The sequence below is a fragment of the Scyliorhinus torazame genome, chromosome 23 (genome assembly GCF_047496885.1).
Source record: "Scyliorhinus torazame isolate Kashiwa2021f chromosome 23, sScyTor2.1, whole genome shotgun sequence".
Taxonomy (NCBI): domain Eukaryota; kingdom Metazoa; phylum Chordata; class Chondrichthyes; order Carcharhiniformes; family Scyliorhinidae; genus Scyliorhinus; species Scyliorhinus torazame.
In genome coordinates, this window is record NC_092729.1 from 44,488,210 (window position 1) to 44,510,892 (window position 22,683).

Here is a 22,683-nt window from a genome sequence, read left to right on the forward strand (position 1 = left end):
TATCCTAGTGCGTCACTTATACGGATGTCCACACTAAATATATCACCTACATAGAATATCCTTGAAAGAGACACTTTAGAAATTTTAAACCTATTTACAGAATAGTCACAGTACATGGAAGGACATGACTGAAAAAGAATGCGACATAAATATATTAAAAGCTTTGGTTAATGTCGAGCACATTTGCTTTTTGAATACAGCGGTTATGGTTACGGTTAATAGTTAATAGGGCATCACGGTGGACCAGTGGGTTAGTCCTGCTGCATCACGGCGCCGAGGTCCCAGATTCGATCCCGCCTCTGGGTCACTGTCCATGTGGAGTTTGAAAATTCTCCCCGTGTTTACGTGGGTTTCGCCCCCACAACCCAAAGATGGTGGATTGGCCACAATAAACTGTCCCTTAATTGGAAAAACTGAATTGGTTACTCTAAACTTATTTTTAAAAACTAGTTAATTAATGTTTCAGAATTAGCGTCTTGTGACATGAATCTACTCTCTCACGAAACGTCATATGTTTGTTCAATTAAAAGAAAACTCAGCTGAACTATGTTACGACATCACTATCCCAAGGCGATCCCACCAGATATAAGTTAAAATCTTTGGGCATACGTTACCTCAGAGTTCAGCACAGTACAACGGCAAGTGTCAAGAAGGCATCAATTACTTCACACTGGAAAATGCTGGAAACATTTGAAATGATCGCCAAAATATTCTACCTGATTCTGGCCATAATTGGTGTACCTGGTGAGTGACCATAAACCTTGATTTTGTGTAAATCTTTGTCTGAATTTTCCTGTGGTTTTACTTTGTGACAGATACAGTTACATCTTTCGGGCACTGTTTCCAATCACCCGCTCGGTAAAATATTTTAGCTACAGTGAAATGTCTTGACGTTTATCTGTGCTTCTAGTCTGTTTCTCCAGCTTGTAATCAACACGTTTCTTACACAAAGGCTCCCTGAATTATTAAGCTACTGTATTTATTGGGAAATTGTCCTATCTTGAATCAGATCGCAGGGAAATCATACTCTCTGAAGCAAGTATAACTGGAAATCAGGCTTAAATACCAGTGAGTGTCGGGCACTTATGAAAGTAAAATCTCTGACACCACACAATGCGTGTTACTGGATGCACATGCCAGTGTAGAATTATGCTGAGGGCAGATCACTTATCAAGGTGAAATCCCTGACACCGTACTTCACGTCTTACTGGGCATATATGCCAGTGTAGAATTGTGCTGTAGGCGGGTCACTTTTCAGACGACAATGACTTGGCGCATTTTCCACAAGTTATGGGTCTACCTGTTTCCGGATATTTCCTGAGTAGGTCACTGACTGAAATAAATCCGTTATATTTTATTATTGCTCAATCGCTTTATTCCATGGAGTTGCCTCAGTGTTGTACCAATATAACCGTGTAAAACGGGAAAATATATGATGTTAGATGATGAAGTCGGTTAATGAATATATAACGTTTAAAAATTCATTTACGGGTTGAGGGTATCGCTGGGTAGACCAGAATTTTTTGACCACCCTCGTTACCCTTCAGAAGGTGGTGGTGAGTTGCCTTCTTGAATCTCTGCAATCCTTGAGGTTTAGGCACACGCACTGTGCTATTAGGGTGCGAGATCCAGGATGTTACCCCAGCGACAGTGAAGGAGCGGCGATATATTTCCAAGTCAGGGTGGTGAGAGACATGGAGGGGAACCTCCAAGATTGGTGAGTTGGCTGGACGGCTGCCACTGTTCGTCACTGGTGGAGGGTTTGAATGTTTGTGGAAGGAGGAGCAATCACACGGACATGATTTCCCCTTGATCGTGTCGTGCTTCTTGAGTGTTGGTGGAGTTGGAATAATCCAGACGATTAGAGCGTATTCCATTACACACGTAACTGGTGCCTTGTAGATGGTGGACCAGCTTGGGGGGGGGGGGGGGGGGTCAGGAGGCGAGTTACACGCCCTAAGATTCCGAGCCTTTGACCTGCCCTGGTAGCCACAGTATTAATGTAGCTAGTCCAGCTCAGTTTCTGATCAGTGATAACCCCCAGTATATAACGTGAAATGTCTCGATATATCTGTGCCTTCTATGACACTGCTTCAGCAGATATGGCTACTTCCCGACATTGGTGCAAACCGACAGCATTCTTTAAGTAATGCTACCTTTTTTGCGCGTTTTATGTTTCTCTCCAACCTCTAGAAATTAACTATTTCCCTTTACTTGTCTTTTATAGTTTTCTATATTTGCTTTCAATGTTTTCTGAGACTCTCCCCTGGGCATGAAAACCTCGTGACATTGTGCAGACAGATAAATACCAAAGATTATTCTGTTTAAGTATTGCTCCGAACAAAATATTACACCTGTCACTCAATTATCGTGAAGTTAATTTATGATTTCAATGACCAGTGTGTACGGATATTCATCATCAGTATTTGTGTTCATCTCTGCTGTGGCATCCTTACTCCCGTCACTGTATTCTCACTTTGTAAGCATTTATATTCAATTTCCATTGTTCATTCAATCCCTTTATCTTTTTTGTAAATATCAAAAACGGCGATCGCAGCGTTGGGGCTTAAGGAAAACCTCTCTGAATGAACCTCATTTACACCGATTCCCTTTTTTCTTGCGCGGGGGGGGGGGGGGGGGCGGGGGGGGGGGCGGCGGTCGGTGTGTGACCAACTTGCTGTCCCTAATTACACTTGTTCTGTGATTAGTCATGATTCTGTCATGCTGCAATGACAAAATGCCTTTTTCACAGTTAAACTGATGTGCACCTGGTCAGATATTCTACAATTTATGATAGTAATACAACGATATTGGTAATGTTGCTCAATGAAGACCGTGTTTTTCGCAAATGTGCTGATGACACTATAGCGCACTGACACGTGTACAGTTCTTTGGGAATGTTATATCGTTAGTCAATCGTTTAATAACGTGTGTATCATTATGCATCAGAGAAGAATACCTCAGAGGTCGCCCCATTATATAGTAATGGTACTTTGGATTGAGTCAATCAAAATCGCAGTTATTTCCCTCTCTGAATAATTTACAAACACCTGGTAAAAATATGTTTCCGTTTTTGGATGGAAGTTCTTCTCTACTATTTGGCAGTGTGCCCCCCCCCCTCCCCCACACCCCCACACCTCCAAACCCCGCGATGACTCCTTTCTCCCGTGCTCAAGGAAAATGGTGATACTCACTGAGTGTGGTGGGTTCCTGGGATGTATTCTCATATGGACGGTGGAGTCAGACCCGGAGCTGACGTCTGACCCTCAGACGGATCAGATCAATGTGGAAGGTCAATTGGTCTCATAGCATTCTGACAATGAGTGTGGTTAAATACCGGGGAAGCAGCTCTGATGGAATGAAGAAGGAGAAATATCTAAGGGATCCTGATGGGAAGTCCAGTCGTGATATATTTGGATCATAGGATTGTATCTGATCGAGTAAATATGGACGAAAGTCGAGAGACCGTAAAATCCGTGTGGTGGCCTCTATCAGTCTGAACTGCATCAGGAGTGGGTTATCGATAGCGAGTGGAGTCTAATCCTGCCGATTTTAATTTCTAGGAAACGCCTGATGTTCATGGTGTTTCGGACCCAGGTTAAGGCATCTAATGTTCAGGTGGGGTCTGATCCTGAGGAAGGCATGGGCTGCGGGAATGAAGGATGACCGTGGTGAGATGAATTTATGTTGAGTGGCGTCATATATTGCAAGGGGTCTGATATTGGGTGGGAAGGCATATTATTCCCAACGAAGTTGTGATCATGTCCCTGGAAGGGTCCTGAGGGGGTACTGACCCTGGGGAGGTCAGAGCAGTGCTGTGGGTGAACTCAGCAAGGATACTCTCCCTGAAGTGTGTTCAACGTAATAATTCAGCGGGGTGGTGGTCTTATCCCGATGATGTTCGGATTCTGAGCGGGACTGAATTGTGTGAGGCGAAAATGTGATGTTTCCTGATCCTTTAGGGTGATATGTCGTTGAGCGCGATCTCTTCCTGCATGTGTGAACATCCGTGCACTGGTCCTGAAGAACGTCTGTTAAAGCCAGTGACATAGTCCCGTGGGTGGTCATATCTTGACGATCAGTCATGCTAAGGTACCTGCCACAGGCGCCGGGAAGATGCTTGATCCCGAATGGGTTTCAAACCACAGGGTTCCCTGTGAAAGCGGGGAGATGGTACCTTTCTGGTAAAAACGCTGAGGATTTGATTGATTTATTGATTGGTTTATTGTCACATCTACCGAAGTACAGTAAAAAGTATTTATTCTGCGGCCAAGGGAACGTACGCAGTACATTCACAGTAGACAAAAGATCAAGCAACAGAGAACACTGACAATGGGTCATCAACACACAGTGTATGGTTGCAGTGCGCCTTAAGGGCCATACAAAGCAAATAGAGGAGCATTTTTTCATCCGGGGGTATGAATATTACTGTGCTCTGATAATGTGGAGCGGAGTGTAAGTTAGGAGTGTCTGACCATGAAGGATTTTTGATCACAGGGTGGAACACTACACCTGATGACGTCTGAATATCAACGTCGGCATTCTATCCAATAGGGGAGTCTGATCCCAGGAATGGGCGGAGTTCTTAGCTTTGGGGAGCGACTGTTGTAGCGGTATGGTCACTGGGCTAATAATCCAGAGACCTAGCGTAGGACGCTGGGGGTCTGGGTTCGAAACACTTGAGACAGGTTTTGGAATTGAATTCAGTGAAAATCAGGAATTAAAAGTCTAATGATTACCATAAACCATTATCGATTGTCGTAAAACCCCATCAGGATCTCTCATATCCTTTAGGGAGGGAATTCTGCCATCATTCCTTGATCTGGCTGACATGTGTCTCCAGACCCACAGCAATGCGATTAAATCTACAGTGGTTTGCAATGTTGCCTCACAGCACCAGGATCCCCAGTGAAATTCCGACCTCGGGGGACTCTCTGTGAGGAGTTTTCACTTTCTCTCCGTGTCTCCGCGGGTTTCCTCTGGGCTGGCCTCCCACAGTCCAATGATGCGCAGGTTTGTTCAATTGGCGATGCTAATCTGCCCCTTAGTGATGTGTCGGTTGCTGGAGTAACGGGGACCAGTTGGCAGAGTTGACCGAGCGAGTGTGTTTTTTCGGACGGCCTGTGCAGACAGGAAGGGTCGAATGGCCTCCTTCTACACTGTTGCGATTCGATGATTCTATGAAACTTCGTCTGATCCTGGTGAGTGTGCCTGTTCCTAATGGGGACGGGGACTCGCCCTGAAGGAAATTCAATTTACAGATTTGTCAATTTCAGGTAGCTGGATTCTGATCGGTGGAAAGGTCTGTTTCCGAGAACCATCTGGTCCTCGTATCTGTTGCAACCTTTGTCAGAGTTCAATTGATGACTGTTTGGACCATCACATGAGTGCTTGAGTTTGGTGATTGGCTCGATACGCTATAATCGGAATGGGGAACCGTGCCGTGGAGGGTGCCATATTTCTGCTTAAGCGTTGTTGATTGTAATACGCAATCCTGCTTCTTTGAGTATGAGATGAGTGTCCTGAGGTGAAAACACGACAGCCGAATTTAGACTTGTGAAGCAGACTAAATCTTAGAATACAAATCTTTGAGAAACAGAAATTAGATGCATAAGTAGGCCATTCGGCCTTTCGAGAATGCACCATAATTCAATATGAGCATGGCTGATCATTCAAATTTAGTATCCCGTTCCCGCTTTCTCTCCATATCCCTTAATCCTTTAGCTGCAAGGACCTTGTCCAGCTCTCTTTGGAATATATGCAACGAACTGGCCCCAAGAACCTTCTGTGATAGATAATTCCACAAGTTCACAACTCTGAGGCAAGCACCTATTTCTCATCTCAGTCCTGAATGCCTTACCCCGTATTCTTAGGCCGTGACCACGGGTTCTGCACGTCTCCAACATCGGAAACTTTCTTCCCGCATCGAGCCTGCCCAGCCCCATCAGGATTTGATATGTGTCTATGAGATATCCGTTCATTATTCGAAACTCTGTTGAGTGTAAGCCCAGTCGATCCAATCTTTCTTCATATGTCAATCCTGCCATCCAGGGAATTAGTCTGGTGAAACTTCGCTGGACGTCCTCAATAACAAGAATGTCCTTCCTGAAACGAGGAAACCAAAACTTCACACGATACCCAAGGTGTGACTTCACCAAGGCCCTGTATAACTGCAGCAACACATCCTTACTCTTCGGCTAAAATCCTCTCGCTATGAAGGCCAGCATGCCATTAGCTTTCCTTGCCTCCGACTGTAACTGCATGGCAACCATCAGCGACTGTTCCACCATGACACCCAGGTCTCGTTGCAATTCCCCATTTCCTGAACTGTCATCATATAGATAACAATCGGCCTTCCTGTATTTCCCACCAAAGTGGGTAACGTCACACTTACCCACATTATATCGCATTTGATAAGTATGTTCCCACCCAGCCAGCCTGTCGAAATCACACTGCAGCCTCTTTGCAGCACACTTGCAGGCACCTTAGTGTCGTATGGAAATTTGAAGATATTGCATGAAATCCCTTCATGCAAATCATTGATGTATATTGTTAACAGCTGAGGCCACAGCACTGAACCACTGCGCCACGAACCACTGCATGCCACTCAGCAAATAACCCGTTTTTTCCAACACTCCGCTTCCTGACTGCCAACCCATTCTCTATCACGTCAATACATTGCGCATAATCCCATGACCTCTAATTAACTCAATAATCTACTGTCAAAAGCCTTCTTAAATTCCAACTTCCACTGGTTCACCGTTGTGTACTCCACTGGTCAGGCCCTCAAACTATTCCAGAAGATTTGTGAAGCATCATTTTCCTTCAGTGAATCCATGCTTATTTGGACCGATCCTGGCCCCATTTTAAAAATGCTCAGTTATTTCATTCTTACTAGTTTAGTCCAGCATTTTCCCTACTACCAATGTCAGGCTAACCGGTCTATAATTTCCCGTTTGCACTCTCCCTGCTCACTTAAAAAGAGTGGTTGCATTAGCTACCCTCCGATACATTGGAACTCTTCCGGACTCTATTGAATGCTGGAAAATAATCATGAATGGTTGCACTTTTTCGAGGGCCACTTCCTTAAGTAGTCCGGGATGTCGAGCATCAGGCCCTGGGGATTAATCTCAATGTCAAAGCAATTTCCTGATTAATAAGGATTTCCTTCAGTTTCTCCTTCATGCTGGACCGTCTGTCCCCGGAAGGCTATGATTATCCTCCTTTGTGAAAAAAGGTCTAAACTATTTCTTCAACTGGTCTGCCATCTCTTTGTTTCCCATTATGAATTCACCTGATTCTCACTGTAAGGTGCGTACATTTGTCTTCACCACTCTTTGTCTCTTCGCTTATCTAAAGTACATTTTGCAGTCACTTGTTATGTCCCGTGCACGCTTACTCTCGTACTCTGTTTTCCCCTTTACGAATTATACCCTTTGTCCTTCTGTGCTGAAATTTATATTTCGCCCACTCCTTAGGCTTGCTGGTTTTTCTGATTATTCATATGCCTCCACTTTGGCTTTAACACTATGCCTAATTTCTTTTAGCCATGGCTGAGTCACCTTCCCCGATGTACTCTTGCGCCAGACAGGGATGCACACTTGTTGAAGTTCACCTTTGTGTTCGCTAAATGTCTGCCATTGCCTATCTGCCGTCAACCCGTTCAGCATCATTTGCCAACTTCACCTAGCTAATGCACGTCTCGAACCATCAAAGTTAGCTTTCTTTAATTTCAGACTCTATTCTCAGACTCAACTGTGGCACTCTCTATCTTAATCAATAACTCTACCTTATTAGGGTCACTCTTCCCTAAAGGAACTCGCACAACAACGTTGGTAATTAATATCGCTCATTGCACAATCTAGGATGGCCTGTTCTCCAGTTGGTTCCTCGACATATTGGTCGAGAAAACCATCCCTTAAACTCTCCAGGAAATTAACCTCCATCGAATTGCTGCCAGTTCAATTGGGCTAATTAATATGCAGATTGATATCACCCATAATAACTGTTGTTCCCGTACTGCACGCATCTCTAATGTCCTGTTTGATGCCATCCCCAAACAACAACTGTTTTTTTGGTCTGCACTCAAATCCCACTGACGTTTTTGCCCTTCAGTGTTCCGCAGCTTCACCCATACAGATTTCACATCGTCAGGCTAATGTTCTTTGTTACTGTTGCGTGAATCTCCTCTTTAACCAGCAACGTACCGTTCCTTTCCTTCTATTTTTTCTGAATATTGAATACCACAGGACATTGGGTTCCTACCCTTGGTGACCATGGAGTCAAGTCTAGTGATCCCAATTGTATCATCTCCGTTGATGATTGTCAGCGCAGAAAATTCATCAAACTTATTACAAATTCTCCGTGCAGACATAGAGCCTTCGTATATTCTTTTTGCCCATTTAGAATTATGATGTAAAATGGCCCTTTTTCATTTTTGACTTTGGTTTCTCTGCCTTCCACTTTTCCTGTTACTGCCTTTTGTTTCTGTCCCCACCTTACTTCCATCCGATCTCCTGCATCGGTTCCTAACCCCTGCCATATTAGGATAACCCTCCACAACAGCACAACAAATTCTCCCTAAGGACATCTGTTCCGGTCCTGTCCAGATGCAGACCATCCGTTTCGTACTGCTCCACCTCCCCGAGAGATGGTTCCAATGTCCTGAAATTTGAATCCTTCCCACTTACACCATCCCTCAAGCCACGTATTCATCTTAGCTATCCTGTCATGTCTACTATCACCAGCATGTGACACTGGTTCTAATCCTGAGATTCGACCTTTGAGGTCCTGCTTTTTAATTAAAATTCTAACTCCCTTATTTCAGCTTGTAGGACTTCATCCCGTTTCCTGCCTGTACCATTGGTCCCCATATGCACTACGGCAGACATCTGTTCATACTTTCCCCAGAATGACCTGCAGCTGCAACGAGACATCTTTGACCCTTGCACATGGAAGACAACTTGCCATCCTAAATCTAGATTGGGGCCGCAGAAACGTCTATCTATTCCCGTCATAATTGAATCCCCTATCACTATAGCTCTGCCACTTTTTTTCCTGCCCTCAAGTTCAGCAGAGCCAGATACGGTGCCATGAACCTAGCTGCTGCAGCCTTTCACTTGTGAACCATCTCAAGACACGGCACGTTGGACAGTGGTTAGCACAGATGCCTCATTAGTGCCAGCTAGACGGGTTAAATTCGGTGCTCGGTTACTCTGCATGAGTTTGTACATTTTCCCCATTTCCACATGGTCTCTCTTCGGGTGCTCAGGTCTCATCACTCAGTCCAAAGATGTGCAGGTTCGGTGGATTTGCCATGCTAAACTGATTGTTGTTGTCCAAAATGTTCGGTGGGATAACTGTGACATGGTGAGGATTAGGTGCTCTTTCCGAGGATTGAGGAACAGTTGATGGGCCGAACAGCCTCCTTCTGGAGTTTGGAGGTTCCGTTATCGTCTGTAAATTGCAACACGTACCCTGAGAGTAGTTGGCTGTCCGGCATTCCTCGAGTCTGCAGCAAAGCGGTTTGATATTAGGTGAGGGCCTAAACTGAGATGTTTACGAACAGGAAAACACAGGGATATTCCTCGGACGAGGCTATTGGTACAGTAAGGCCCACTCTTCCATTCACAGTGTCGTGGTAGATAAGCTTCCACTTACTCAGTTTTCTGTAGAATACCAATCTCCCTTGTCATCATTAGAACCTCGAAACCTATCGACTTATTTCTTGAACATCCTTAGTCATTGTTAGTCTGTTGTCGCCTGGGTAACAATTCCAGTGTTTAACTTCCCCTGTGTGAAAACACCCTCGTGATCACAGATTAGGAAACATGCCAATGTTTCCAATGTAACCGTCTGTTGTGTCTCCCATTCTGGTCGTCATGCCCAACGGAACACTATATCTACATCTAGCCAGTCAAACCCTGAACGAACTGTGCAAATTGTAATGAGTACATCTGTTCTGCGTCGAAGCTCCAAGGACCAAGTTCCCCAGTTTTCCCTCAGAAAATGATGTCCCACGCACGAGTCCAGTGAATTCACGTTGCACGGCAATATATTAGCTACATCCTCCTTAAAGAATGAACTCGAAAGTTGTACACAACACTCCAATTAAAAGGATCTTCGTATTTGCAGCAGACATGCTGAATGATGCATTCAGATTCCATTGGAATGTATGGGGTTATGGCATGTGGGATCCTAATTGCTTGGTGCATGTGTATGCCGATGAATAAGGCCACAGTTGTAAATAAGGAGACAGAGACCAATTATGACAACAACAAATTCTGAACAATCACTATTACTAAAAAGCTATTCCCTTCCATTATGTTTGTACAAAGTGGATAACGCCACACATATTCACACTATGTTCGATTTTCCATTCGTTGCACATTCACTTAGCCCCTCCATATATTCTTCAAATGTACTGCCATGCTCCTCACTTCGCAAGCCAATTGGTAAACACAATATCTTTCTGATAATGGCTTCCTTCTGTACTGTAGTGATTTTGCGAATCTATAATATGCTCACAAAATCCAACAGGTGTGTCAAAACTGATCCCTCTTCGATCCAAGTTGACTTCCCAACCAAATCATTTTTCAGTGATATCAGGTGCTTTATAACAGACTCTAACATTTTCTCTGCTATAGAAGTCCAACTAACAGGTCTGAAGCTCTCAGGTTTCTCTCTCGATCCATTTCTAAACAGTGGGGTAGCGTTTCTGAATGTCTAGTCTGCAGTTTTAATCTCTAACATATTCATCCTGTCTCAGAAACCTGTCATTTTTCAGCAAAACTGTCTTTCGCAACTGTTGCAGATTTTGAACATATCGATCAACAACTTTCACTATGTTGAAATGTTCCTTTCTTACAGTTAATACCCTGGCAATTCTAATCCTGTCCCGTGGAAAGTGTGGCCTCTCCACTTGCACTACTCGCTACCTGGTGGCCATGGCAACTGCGGATCTACTGCTCATTATCACAGACGTCATTCTGAATCAGATCAATACATATTACATGCCATTGAGCTTTCTGGACATAACCCCTGTGTGCAGTGTTAAGGGTGTACTGCTGAGTGCAGCCAGGGACTGTTCTGTCTGGTTCACAGTTACGTTCTCCTTTGATCGGTTTGTGACCATCTGTTGCCAGAAAATGAGAGCAAAATATTGCACCGGGAAAACTGCGGCTGTGGTTCTAGCAACAACCGGCATTCTGCTCTGCTTTAAAAACATCCCCTGGTACTTTACGTTTACACCTTACGTGATAATAGGCAATACACCGTGGCTCTGTTACACAAAGGTAGTAACTTTAACTGACCCAATTTGGCAAGGATTTCATTGGTTCGAACGGATTTTAACGCCATTGCTCCCATTTGTTTTAATTATGTTGCTCAATGCACTGACAGTCAGATATGTTTTAGTGACCAGTCGAGTACGTCAGGGACTGAGGGCTCAGAATAATGGAGAGAATCGCAGTGATCCAGAAATGGAGAGCAGAAGGAAGTCTATGATTTTACTCTTCAGCATATCTGGGACCTTCATACTTCTATGGTTGTTGAATGTTATATATTTCTTGTACAAACACATTCGAGGAATCGTTTATTTAAACGAGTCTGAAGCTATATGTCAATATGTGGGATGGATGCTGCGTAATTTAAGTTGCTGCACAAACACATTTATTTACGGCGTGACTCAGTCAAAGTTCAGAGAGCAGGTCAAGAAGGCGGCAATGTATCCGGTTACATCAATTAATAAATTGGTCAACAAAGATCACTTGTGATAGGATATCACTGGCGAGAGTCAGTTGTACAGTCGAACTAACTGAATTGAAGGTGCATCTACAAATTCGCAACAGACAAACTGCATATAACAACGAGGAGTGAACATTTATAGGTAAGAAGTCGGGCCTGCTGGAGTGGATCAATCCCTACCGCCACTACTGACAGCCGCTTTCACCGAGCTGGGAGCACCAGGAACTGGCGACCGGCAGTCTCAGTAAAGGACAATGGTCCGTTGCTGCCGGGAGTTCCCTCAGCCAAACAGCCAATCAGCCAGCTGAGACTGTGACCGACAGCTGGGACTGTCAGATCTCGGAAGTCATACTGCAAACATGACTTCAGTCAGGAAGCAACATGCATCGCAGGCATTGTTTGAGGTTGCATTGTAATCCACAGCTGCATTCATTATGCAGAGGTTTCCACCAGCTGCCGATCAGATATCTGACGTCACGCTGGAGGTTCATTCATCCAGCAAGCCACTCTCAGCCTATTTCTGAGTTTGCGATGTGACTGATAGCTGTATTCACCAAACAAAATATTCTAACGTTTGACTGATAGCCAATCCAGACATCCAGCTGTTCTTTCTTTGTAGCTTAGCCAATCAGGCAGCTCTGCCTAGTGAAATAAAACCATTTGATCATCTGAATCATTCTTGCTCCCTGCTATTACAGACGCACATGTGGGAGAAATTATTCGGAGTATGGTCCCGTTTAAAATTTGTACCATTTAGTTTATAATTTTCTTTACAATTAGTCCAAGGACATGAAACGCAATACACTGGTTGGAAATTTAGTCTAAAATTTAAGGGGAGACTGTTCAGTAAAGATGTTAGGAAACACCGCATCGCTCAATGGCAGGTAGCGGTTTGCAACTCTCTCCACAACAGCAGTTGAAGCGAGAACAGTTGTTCATCTGAAATCAGAGACATATAGATTTTATAAGGAGGGATAATGGATGACTCGGGATATTGAGGCCATGGTCAAACGGAAGGAATCATATGATATATATAGTCATCCAGGATCACACGAATCCCTTCAAGAGTATCGGGCTTGTCGGAGTAAAGAGAGAAATAAGGAGGGTAAGAAGGGGCCAGGAGATTGTCGCGGCAGATAAGGCAAAGAAAATCCAAAAAAAGGTTTTACAGATACATAGCGGGTAAAAGCATGACTAGGGAGAGGGTAGGGCCTCTTAAGGATAAACAAGGTCAACTATGTGCAGATTCACAAGGGATTGGAGATGTCCAAAATGAATATTTCTCGTCAGTATTTTCTGCTGGAAATGCCACGAATGTTAGGGAAATAAAAAGCGATGTTTTGAGGAGTGCACATATTGCAGAGAAGTTGGCGCTGGAGGTATTGAAGCGCATAGAGATAGATAAATCCCAGGGACCTGATGAAATGTATCCCAGGGCGTTGTGGGGGACTCATGAGGAAATTGCCGCCCCTGGCTGAGATAATTGAATCACGACAGCCACAGGAGAGGCGCCTGAAGATTGGAGGGTAGCAAATGTTATGCCCTTGTTTAAGAAGGGCTGTAGGGATAATCCCTGGAACTATCGACCGGTTAGCCTTACTTCTGTAGTGGGTAAATTGATATAAGGTATTCTCAGGGACAGGATCTACAGACATTTAGACAATCAAGGGCTAATTTGGAAACGCTAGCATCGTTTTGTAAGGGGAAAGTCATTTCTCACGATTTTGACTGAGGTTTTTGAAGGAGTAACCAGGAAGGTAGATGAGGGCAGTGCTGTCGACGTTGTCTCCATGAACATTAGTAAGACCTTTGACAAAGTTCTGCATGGTAGGTTGTTGCAAAAGGTGAAATCTCACGGAATCTAGCGGCAGGTAGCCAATTGGATACAACATTGGCTTGGCGACCGAAATTGGCGGTGGAGGGTTCTTTCTCAAGCTGGAGGCCTCTGGTCAGTGGTGTGCCTCAGGGATTGGTGCTGGGTCCACCGTTACTTATGATGTATATTAATGATATGGATGAGTATGTAGGAGGCATTTTTAGGAAGTTTGCAGAACACCAAGATTGGGGCATAGTGGCTGGTGAAGAATGTAATATGAGCTTTCAACAGGATCTTGACCATTTGGGCAGTGGGCCGATGAATGGCAGATGCAGTTTAATTTGAATAAATGTGAGGTGATGAATTGATTCCCAAGGGCTGATAACCTAGATGAAATCATGGCACGAACTACTGAGTTAATTGCAGGCATTTGACTCACCACTCTTTGGGTGAAGAAATGTCTCCTTATCTCTGTCCGAAATCCAAGAATCCTCAGACTGTGACCGCTGGTTCTGTACACACCCACCATTGAGAACATCTTCCTTTCATGTACCCTATCTAGTCCTGTTAGACGGCTCGATGAGATCCCCCTAATTCTTCTTAACTCAAGCGAGAACAATCCGAACCTAGTCAATCTCTCCTTATATGCCAGTCACGCCATCCCTGGAATCAGCTTGGTAAACCTTTGCATGCACTCCTTAGAGAGCGAGAACATCATCCCTCAGAAAGGAAGACCAAAACTGCACACAATATTCTAGGTGTGGCCTCACCAAGGGCCTGTATAATTGCAGCAACGCATCCCTTTGTCTATACTTGAAACCTCTCACAATGAAGGGCAACCTACCACTAGCCTTCTTTACCGCCTGCTGCACCTGCATGCTTACCTTCAGCGATTGATGCACAGGGACAACCAGCTCCCGCTGCACACTCCCCTCTCCCAATTTACAGCCATCAGGGAGGAATGTGCCTTCCTGTTTTTGCTTCCAAAATGAATAACCGTACACTTATCCAAATCATCTCCCATTGATTTGCCCACTCACCCAACATGTCCAGATTATGCTGATGGATCTCTTCCTCCTTGGCACAGTTCGCCCTCCCACCCAACGTAGTACCATCTGCAAACTTTGAGATGTTACATTGTGTTCCCGGATCCAAATCATTAATATATATTGTGAATTGTTGGGGTCCAAGCACAGATCACTGTGGAACCCCTCTAATTCCTGCCTGTCAATTTCAAAATGACTCATTGATTCCTACTCGTTATTTGTTCTCTGCCAATCAGTTTTCGAGCCACCTCACTACACTTACCCCTATCCATGCGCTTTAATTTCGCACAATTATCTCTTCAGCGGGACTTTGTAAAACGCTTTCTGAAATTCCAAATATTACGACATCGACTGGCTCCACCTTGTCAACTGTACTGATTACATCTTTAAAGAATTCCAACTGATTTGTCAAGCATGATTTTCCCTTCATAAATCCACGCTGACTCAGACTGATCCTGCCACTTCTTACGAAATGTTCCGGTATAAAATCCTTGATAATGGATCCAAGAATTGTCCGCACTCCCAATGTTAGGCTTACTGGTCTATAATTCCCTGATGTCTCTCTACCTCCCTTTTTGAATATTAGAGTTACATTGGCCACATTCCAATCTGAAGGGACTGTTCCAGAGTCGAGAGAATCCCGGAAGATGACAACCAATGAATCCAATATTTTCAGAGCCACTTCCTTAAGCACTCTGGGACAAAGTTTATCACGCTCTGGGGATTTATCCGCCTTCAATCCCATCAATTTTCCCAGCACGATTTCTCTACCAATATTGATCTCCCTCAGTTCTTTCCTTTCACTAAACCTTTCATTCTCTAACATTTCCGGGATCTGATGTGTGTCCTCTTTTGTGAAGACAAAACCAAAGTATGTATTCAATTGCTGAGCCATTTCTTTGTCCCTTGTTATGCATTCCACTGTTTCAGTCTGTAGGCTGCCTACATATGCTGGTTACAATTCAGATGACTAACATGCAATAACATGAGCAGAAATGAATTACTTTAATTGCAGCTGCAAAATTTTACTTGTTCCTGTAAGCTTGATTTTGGGATTAGTTTCCCGGTAATTCAAAATTAGCTGGTCAAATTAAAGACCCGATGAAGATCGATGCACACGGTCTTGTGACACAGGAAGATAATTGGCTAATCGGGTCCATGCAACGAGAAGTCCTTCAGAGATACTTGGTGAACCGGCCTTGGGTTGGGGTGGTGGAGGGATGGGAAGGGATGCGGTAGGGAACGACGCAGGAGCACCGAATTAATTAGGACGATTTTTACATGAGCAGGAGGCACTGTTATCGAGATGCAATTGGAAAGAGGAGGAAAAGGTATACAGGGGTTTGTAATGGTGGATGACGCAACATCTCCGGATTAAGTAAGTGACCTGTAACGGGCTCACTCGGAGTAGTGAGTGGCACATTGAAGCAAAAATGAACACAGTTCCTGAAGAATGGACCGTTCAAGGAAATTTGACGCACAGCATTAAACGAGTCAACCACTGCAAACTGCACAAACAATTAAATGAACACTTGTGTGTGTGATTATATCTCATGGAGTGAACTGTTCCAAAAAAGCTTCTGAGAAGCACTTTCTAGGGGGGGGGGAAATAGAGACAAACACAAACAATGTGTGCCTCACCAGCGGGGCTTAGATCCGGGGAATCATACCTAACATCCAAAATTTCGACGGTAACAATCACACATTTCGAGCGTTTATTAATGTCAGTGTACACATTCTGCTCAGGAAGAAAGTAAAGAAAGTGTTACAAGATTAATAAGTGTATTGGTGAACATCAGAAATAAGGCCCAGTTGTGTATTTAATTTAATTGTTCCGTGCCTCGAGCGGTTCAACCTACAGTTAGATTTGTGCTGGACAGAGCTAGTTTTATGCATGGCAGTTGGGTAAAATCCAATTGTCTTCCTGTTGTATTTTACTGGGACTGCAGCGTGAAGGGTAATTGAATAGACGAGCAGCGTTATTACAGTGTCTGAGCAACGGGCCTTGTTTGGTAGATAAACGCCCCTTTGTCATTACTTACACTGGAAGGCCGAGCAGTTGGACATGTGGGCAGAGGGAGAAGGCAGCTCCCACAGTCCTTCTAGAACTACATGGTGGAACAGCTCTTTCAGTCTTGCAGGAAGAAAAGCCATACAATGAAGTGAAGCATATATAAAGTCCAACGCAGAACAGAGGAAGCTGGCAGCATGGATAGGTTACTCCAGCAAAAGCCACACCGCGCTGAAAATAACATTATATTTTGCAAGGTTGATATATATCTGCACTACTTCAGAACATGGGAATTCGGAGCCGAAGGAGGAATTTCAGCTGTTCGACCCTGCTCCACCATTCTATCAGTTCGTGGCTGAATTCTTCCTGACCTCAAATCCTCCTCCCTGGCTGTTCAACATATCTCTTTAACACGTTTTTTAAAAATCAGAAATGTATATAAAACCTTCTTGAAAGCATTTCATGAGTCAGACTCCACCGTACTGTGGGGCAGGGAACTCCATAAATTCACCACCCAGTTCGCGAACTCACATCAGTTTGAAGTCTACCGCCTCTCAACCACTACCTGTGATGTATCGTTCTAGAGTGCACTACAGGGTGCGTTGGGGGGGGGAGGGGGGGGGGGGCTTTGGTCTAGGTTCAGTTTCTCAATCTTATTTCGTATTTTACACACCTCTAGCAGGCCCCTTTCACGCTTCTCAACTCCAGCGATTGTGAGGCTAAACTGTTTAATCGCTCCTCATACGTCAACTCTTTCACCCCCGGAATCAATCTGGAGAACCTGCTCTTAACTGCCTCCAGTGCCACCTCTTCGTTCCCCAAATAAGGTATCCCAAACTGGACACAATACATCAGATGAGGTCTCACCAACATCCTATACAATTCTAGCAACACTGCTTCACTTTTATACTCCAGTCTTTTTGCAATTCGCCTTTTTAATTACATGCTGTACCTGCATACAATTTTTGTGAAAGTCATGAACACACAAAGCCCGATCCCTCTGCCCATGCACACCTTGAATTTGCTTTACATTTAGATAATAATTTGTCTTCCTATTTTCCGGCCAAAGATGATAACCTCAAACGTTTCCACGTTAACTTCATTCACCAAATTTTGGCCCAATGTCCTAACGTATCTATATCCGCGTGTAAAATCGGTATCTCCTTTTCACTGCCTGCTTTCCCAGATATTCTAGTCTCCTCCGCAAATTTTGCTATGTTAAACTCTGTCCCTGCTTGCAGATCATTTATATAGATTGTAAACAGTTCATGTCCGAGGACCGACCTCTGCGGCAGCATACCTGGTACAGTTCACCAGCCAAATAAGGATCCATGTATGCCGACACTTTGATTTCTGTCAGTCAGCCAATCATCAATCAAATCTCATACTTTGCCCCAATCCCCTATGATCTAACATTCTAGTTCAGTCTTTTATATGGCTCCTTGTGTAACGCCTTCTGGAAGTCTAGACACAACACACCACAGGTTCCCCATTATCCACTTTGCTGGTTACTTCTTGAAGAAACTGAAGCAAGCTTGTCACGCATATATTATTCTCTATAAAACCAGGGTGACAATGGTGGATTGAGCTTTGTCTTTCCAACTGTTTCGTCATCTCCTCCTTAATTATTGATTCCAGCAAATTCACCACCACAGAGGTCAACATTACTGGTCTTTAGTCTCCTCCTTTTTCCCCCTCTATCCCATTTGGAATAGCGAGATCAGTTAAAAATTAGAAAATTATGATATCGCCCTCACTGACAATGAGTGGCAAATGGCTCAAATTGCTTAACTCGATGAGAAAATCACTTCCGTTGCAAAATAAGCATCTGGGAAAAAGTAGAAAATTATGATCTCCACCTCACTGACAACAAATGGCAAATCAGTGAAAATGCTTCAATTGATGAGAAAATCACTTTGAATGTAAAATAAGCATCTGGTAAAAAGTAGAAAATGATTATATCCTCCTCACTTACAACACATGGCACCTATTGCTGAACTCGATCAGAACATCACTATGGTTGCAAAACACGCATTTAACAAAAATTAGAAAATTATGATACCAGCCTCATTGCAAAGAAATCGCAAATCACACAACATGCTTCAATCGATCAGAAAATCAACAGTGTTAGAAAGTTAGCATCTGGCAAAAAGTAGAAAATTACTAAGTCACACCATCTGAATACAAATGGCAAATGACTCAAAAAGCTTAACTCGATCAGAAAATCACATTAGTTGCAAACACAGAGCTGACAAAAAGTAGTAAATTATGATCTCAGCCTCACTGAAAAAAATGGCAAATAAATGAAAAGGCTTCAATCAATGATAATATCACCTTGGTTGCAAAATAAGCATCTGCCAAAAGTAGAAAATTATGATATCCACCTGACAGAAAACAAAAGGCAAATGGTTCAATATGTTCAACTGGATGAGCACATCGCTTTGGTTGCAAAACACGCATTTGAAAAAAGTATAAACATATGATATCCGCCTCAATGTAAAGAAATGGTAAATGGCGCAACATGCTTCAATCGATGAGAACATCACTTTGGTTGCAGAATAAGCATTTTGGAAAATAGGAGAACATTATTATGATATCCGCCTCACTGACCACAAGTGGCAAATAAGTGAAAATGAGAAAATCACATAGGGGGCAAAACATGCATTTGAAAAAAAAAGTAGAAAATTATGAAATCAACCCCACTGAAAACAAATGGCAAATAACTCAAAATGCTTCAATCAATGAGAAAATCACTTCAGTTGCAAAAACGCATCTGGGACTTAGTGGAAAATTATGATATCAGCCTCACTGAAAACATATATGCAATAACTCAAAATGCTTTAATCGACGAGAAAATAACTTTGGTTGCAAATAAGCATCTGGCAAACAGTAGAAAATGATGATACCTGCCTCACTGACAGCAAAGTCAAAACGTTCAGAGGAGGATGAGCCGTCTCTGTCAGAGAGAGAACCTGAGAACATCTAAGACACTCAGAAGGTAAGAAGGTAAGCAAGTGATTTTTACTCATTTTTACTTTTATACCTTTTTCAAATTGTGTGTGTCGGGGCGTGGGGGGCGGGGGGGGTGGAACTGAAGTGACAACACAGAAAAGCTGTGACCTGAGTGGCTGGGTGGGAATCTACAGTAAATTAAAAAAATTCCGCATTGGTAACTCATTAAACATAATTAGTTAATTATAATTTAGAGGGGTACCTAAGCCAGAGATCGGAGAGTACTATATTTAGCTTTCACATTTATATTAGAAATCTAGTGCTAGGAAACAGATAGTTAACAGTAACTTTAAAAAAAAAATTTTTTTTTAATTTAAACTTTTAATTTTAATTAAATGATTCAATGTCAGTTAGAGGGGTGCAGTGATCTGACTGTGAGATGTGGCAGGTCCGGGAGGCTTCCAGCGTCCCGGATGGCGTCTCTGCAGAAAGTGCACCCAACTGGAGCGCCTCACAGACCGCATGGTTCGGTTGGAGCAGCAAGTGGATGCACTTAAGAGCATGCAGGAGGCGGAAAGCGTCATAGATCGCAGTTATATAAATGTGGTCACACCCAAGGTGCAGGCAGAGAAATGGGTGACCACCAGAAAGGGCAGGCAGTCAGTGCAGGAATCCCCTGTGGTTGTCCCCCTCTCGAACAGGTATACCCCTTTGGATACTGTCGGGGGGATAGCCTATCAGGGGAAAACAGCAGCAGCCAGAGCAGTGGTACCACGGCTGGCTCTGATGTTCAGAAGGGAGGGTCAAAGCGCAGAAGAGCAATAGTAATAGGGGACTCGAAAGTCAGGGGCACAGATAGGCGCTTCTGTGGACGTGAATTTTTTTTCTGTTTCTAATTTGTTTGTATTAGTATCGGGTGAAGATTTAATTAGCTGTGGTTCTCTTGAGCAAGATATTCTTCTACATTTTTTCAAGTCAGATACATTCTGCGACTTTGCTGCTTTTTTCAACCACAGCAAACGTGATTAATAATTGGAAATTCACAACACTGAAGGAGGCTCTTTGTTCCACAATTACTGTGTCTGCCCATTATTACTATTATACAGATACATGGTCAGATAATTGAACACAGGAGTTGGGATGTCTTGCTGAAGTTCTACAAGACGTTGGGAAGGACACACTTATAATACTATGTACAGTTCTGGTCACCCTAATATAGAAACGTTATTATTAACGTAGAAAGAGGGCAGAAAATATTTGCTAGGCAGCTACCGGATTTGATGGTTTGAGTTATAAGGAGCTGTTAAACTGGAATATTTTTCTTGGAGCCTAGGGGTGATCTTGACGACGGCTATAAAATAATGGTGGGGGGGCATGGATCGGGTAGATTATCCCAAAGGTAGTGGAGTCCAAATCTAGAGCGCGTAGGGTTAAGGTGAGAGGGGGGAGATACCAATTGTTTCACACAGAGGGTGGTGAGTGTCTGGAACGAGCTGGCAGAGGCAGTAGTAGAGGCGTCTACAATGTTGCCTTTTAAAAAGCATTTAAATAGTTATATGGAAAAAATGGGTATAGAGGAAGATGACCAAATGTGGGCAATTGGACAGGATTTGTGTAGTATAAACTGGGCGACATGCACAAGTTAGGCCGAAGGACCTATTTATATCATGTAAACGTCTCTGACTCTATAACCTGCCCCACCTTCCAGCTCTGCCTCGCTGCAGATTCGAGCACCCTATCTATATGTCCAAATCGGTTTGAATGCCTGCCTCCATTTTTCTTCGCAATAGTGAAATTTGAGGGAACGAAAGTATCTGAGGAACAGGCAGGAAATGACATTGAGACAGACGCTCAACTGTGATCAAACTGAATGTTTTGACTGGAGTGAGTGGTCGTGTCGTCTCCCTATGTTGTCATTTGCTGTCAGTTCCAGTTGCCACAGTACTCGCAGATGAATATAACTGCGAGATAAGGTTTTTAAGTTACATCTTTCCAACAATTATTTCAATGTTCTGGGATAGATTTCAATTATCTTGTCCGCACTGCCTGTGAGATTGGTGGAGGCAGATACAACAGTGGCTTTCAAATGTCAATGCGAGAAATGTCAGCAATGAAATGCATGCCTCTGGGGAAAGGTCGGTCGAGTGGGATTGAATGATCTGCTAATCTAATGAACCACTGAGGTTAAACGGAATGAATGTCCTCCATCGGTACTTCACGCACTTTTAAATTTTCGGTCACGTCTGGCTGTGACATGATGTGCACCAACACCTGGAGTCTCGCCTCAGTGTTGCCCACCACTGCGAGTATGATCACGGAAATCCTTTATATACAACGTGTCCATGTGTGACGACCGCGTTAGCTTTAGCTCGGTGGTTACTTCACAGCATCAACTTAATTGGAAGTTCGAACCTGTCTCACCGTCGGCGCTGGCTGGCGTTTTTCACATTTCCAAAACATGTGTGTTGCATAAATAAAAACAGCAGCACATTTATAATTAGAAGAAGGTGGTTTTTTTTCAGAGATTGCATTATTCTGTTTAAAAAATAGCCTTGTGCTTCCTGTTCACTTTCTGATCTCACACTGCGGAAACCCAAGTTCGATTCCAGATCTGAACAATAACTAACCATTCAAACTTTGTCAATTACTCACAACCTAAATGGAAGAAAAGAGCATTAACGATTATCTGTGATAGGTTCCTTGAAATTTCGGAACAAGATTGGTTACGCAGGCAAATTGATTAATCCATTTTCTTCGACGTGAAACGCTGCTCCCCAGATCTCCAAGAACACTCAGTGAGTTCGGAAGCACCAAGCAGTGCGCTTGATTGCTCCTCCTGCCAGAGGCATTCAATCCCTCCGCCACAGACATCCCAAAATGCACCGCTATAACTCAACAATGTTCCTCGTCAATTGTTCCTCAGGCAGCGCCTCCACACCTCCGACCACTATCATTTTGAAGAACTAGACAAGCCCCTACTTGGGCCAATCACCAACTGGAATTTCCACTCCAGAGATTGCATTATTCTGTTTTAAAAGGAACCTTGTGCCATCTGTTCACTTTCTGATCTCACACTGCGGAAACCCAAGTTCGATTCCAGCTCTGTACAATAA

The 22,683-nt window shown here is 43.6% G+C and overlaps 1 protein-coding gene and 1 long non-coding RNA gene across 2 annotated transcripts in view; both read left to right on the forward strand.

The window, feature by feature from the left end:
- Positions 1 to 22,683, forward strand: part of LOC140399748 (uncharacterized) — a 1,084,547-nt gene that overhangs the window by 289,043 nt on the left and 772,821 nt on the right. The gene's annotated exons all lie outside the window — the stretch shown is intronic.
- Positions 12,727 to 22,683, forward strand: part of LOC140399532 (uncharacterized) — an 80,481-nt gene continuing 70,524 nt past the window's right edge. The window contains exon 1 of the mRNA XM_072489071.1: positions 12,727 to 12,850. Coding sequence (XP_072345172.1) covers positions 12,727 to 12,850 — 124 coding nt within the window. The remainder of the gene's footprint in view (positions 12,851 to 22,683) is intronic.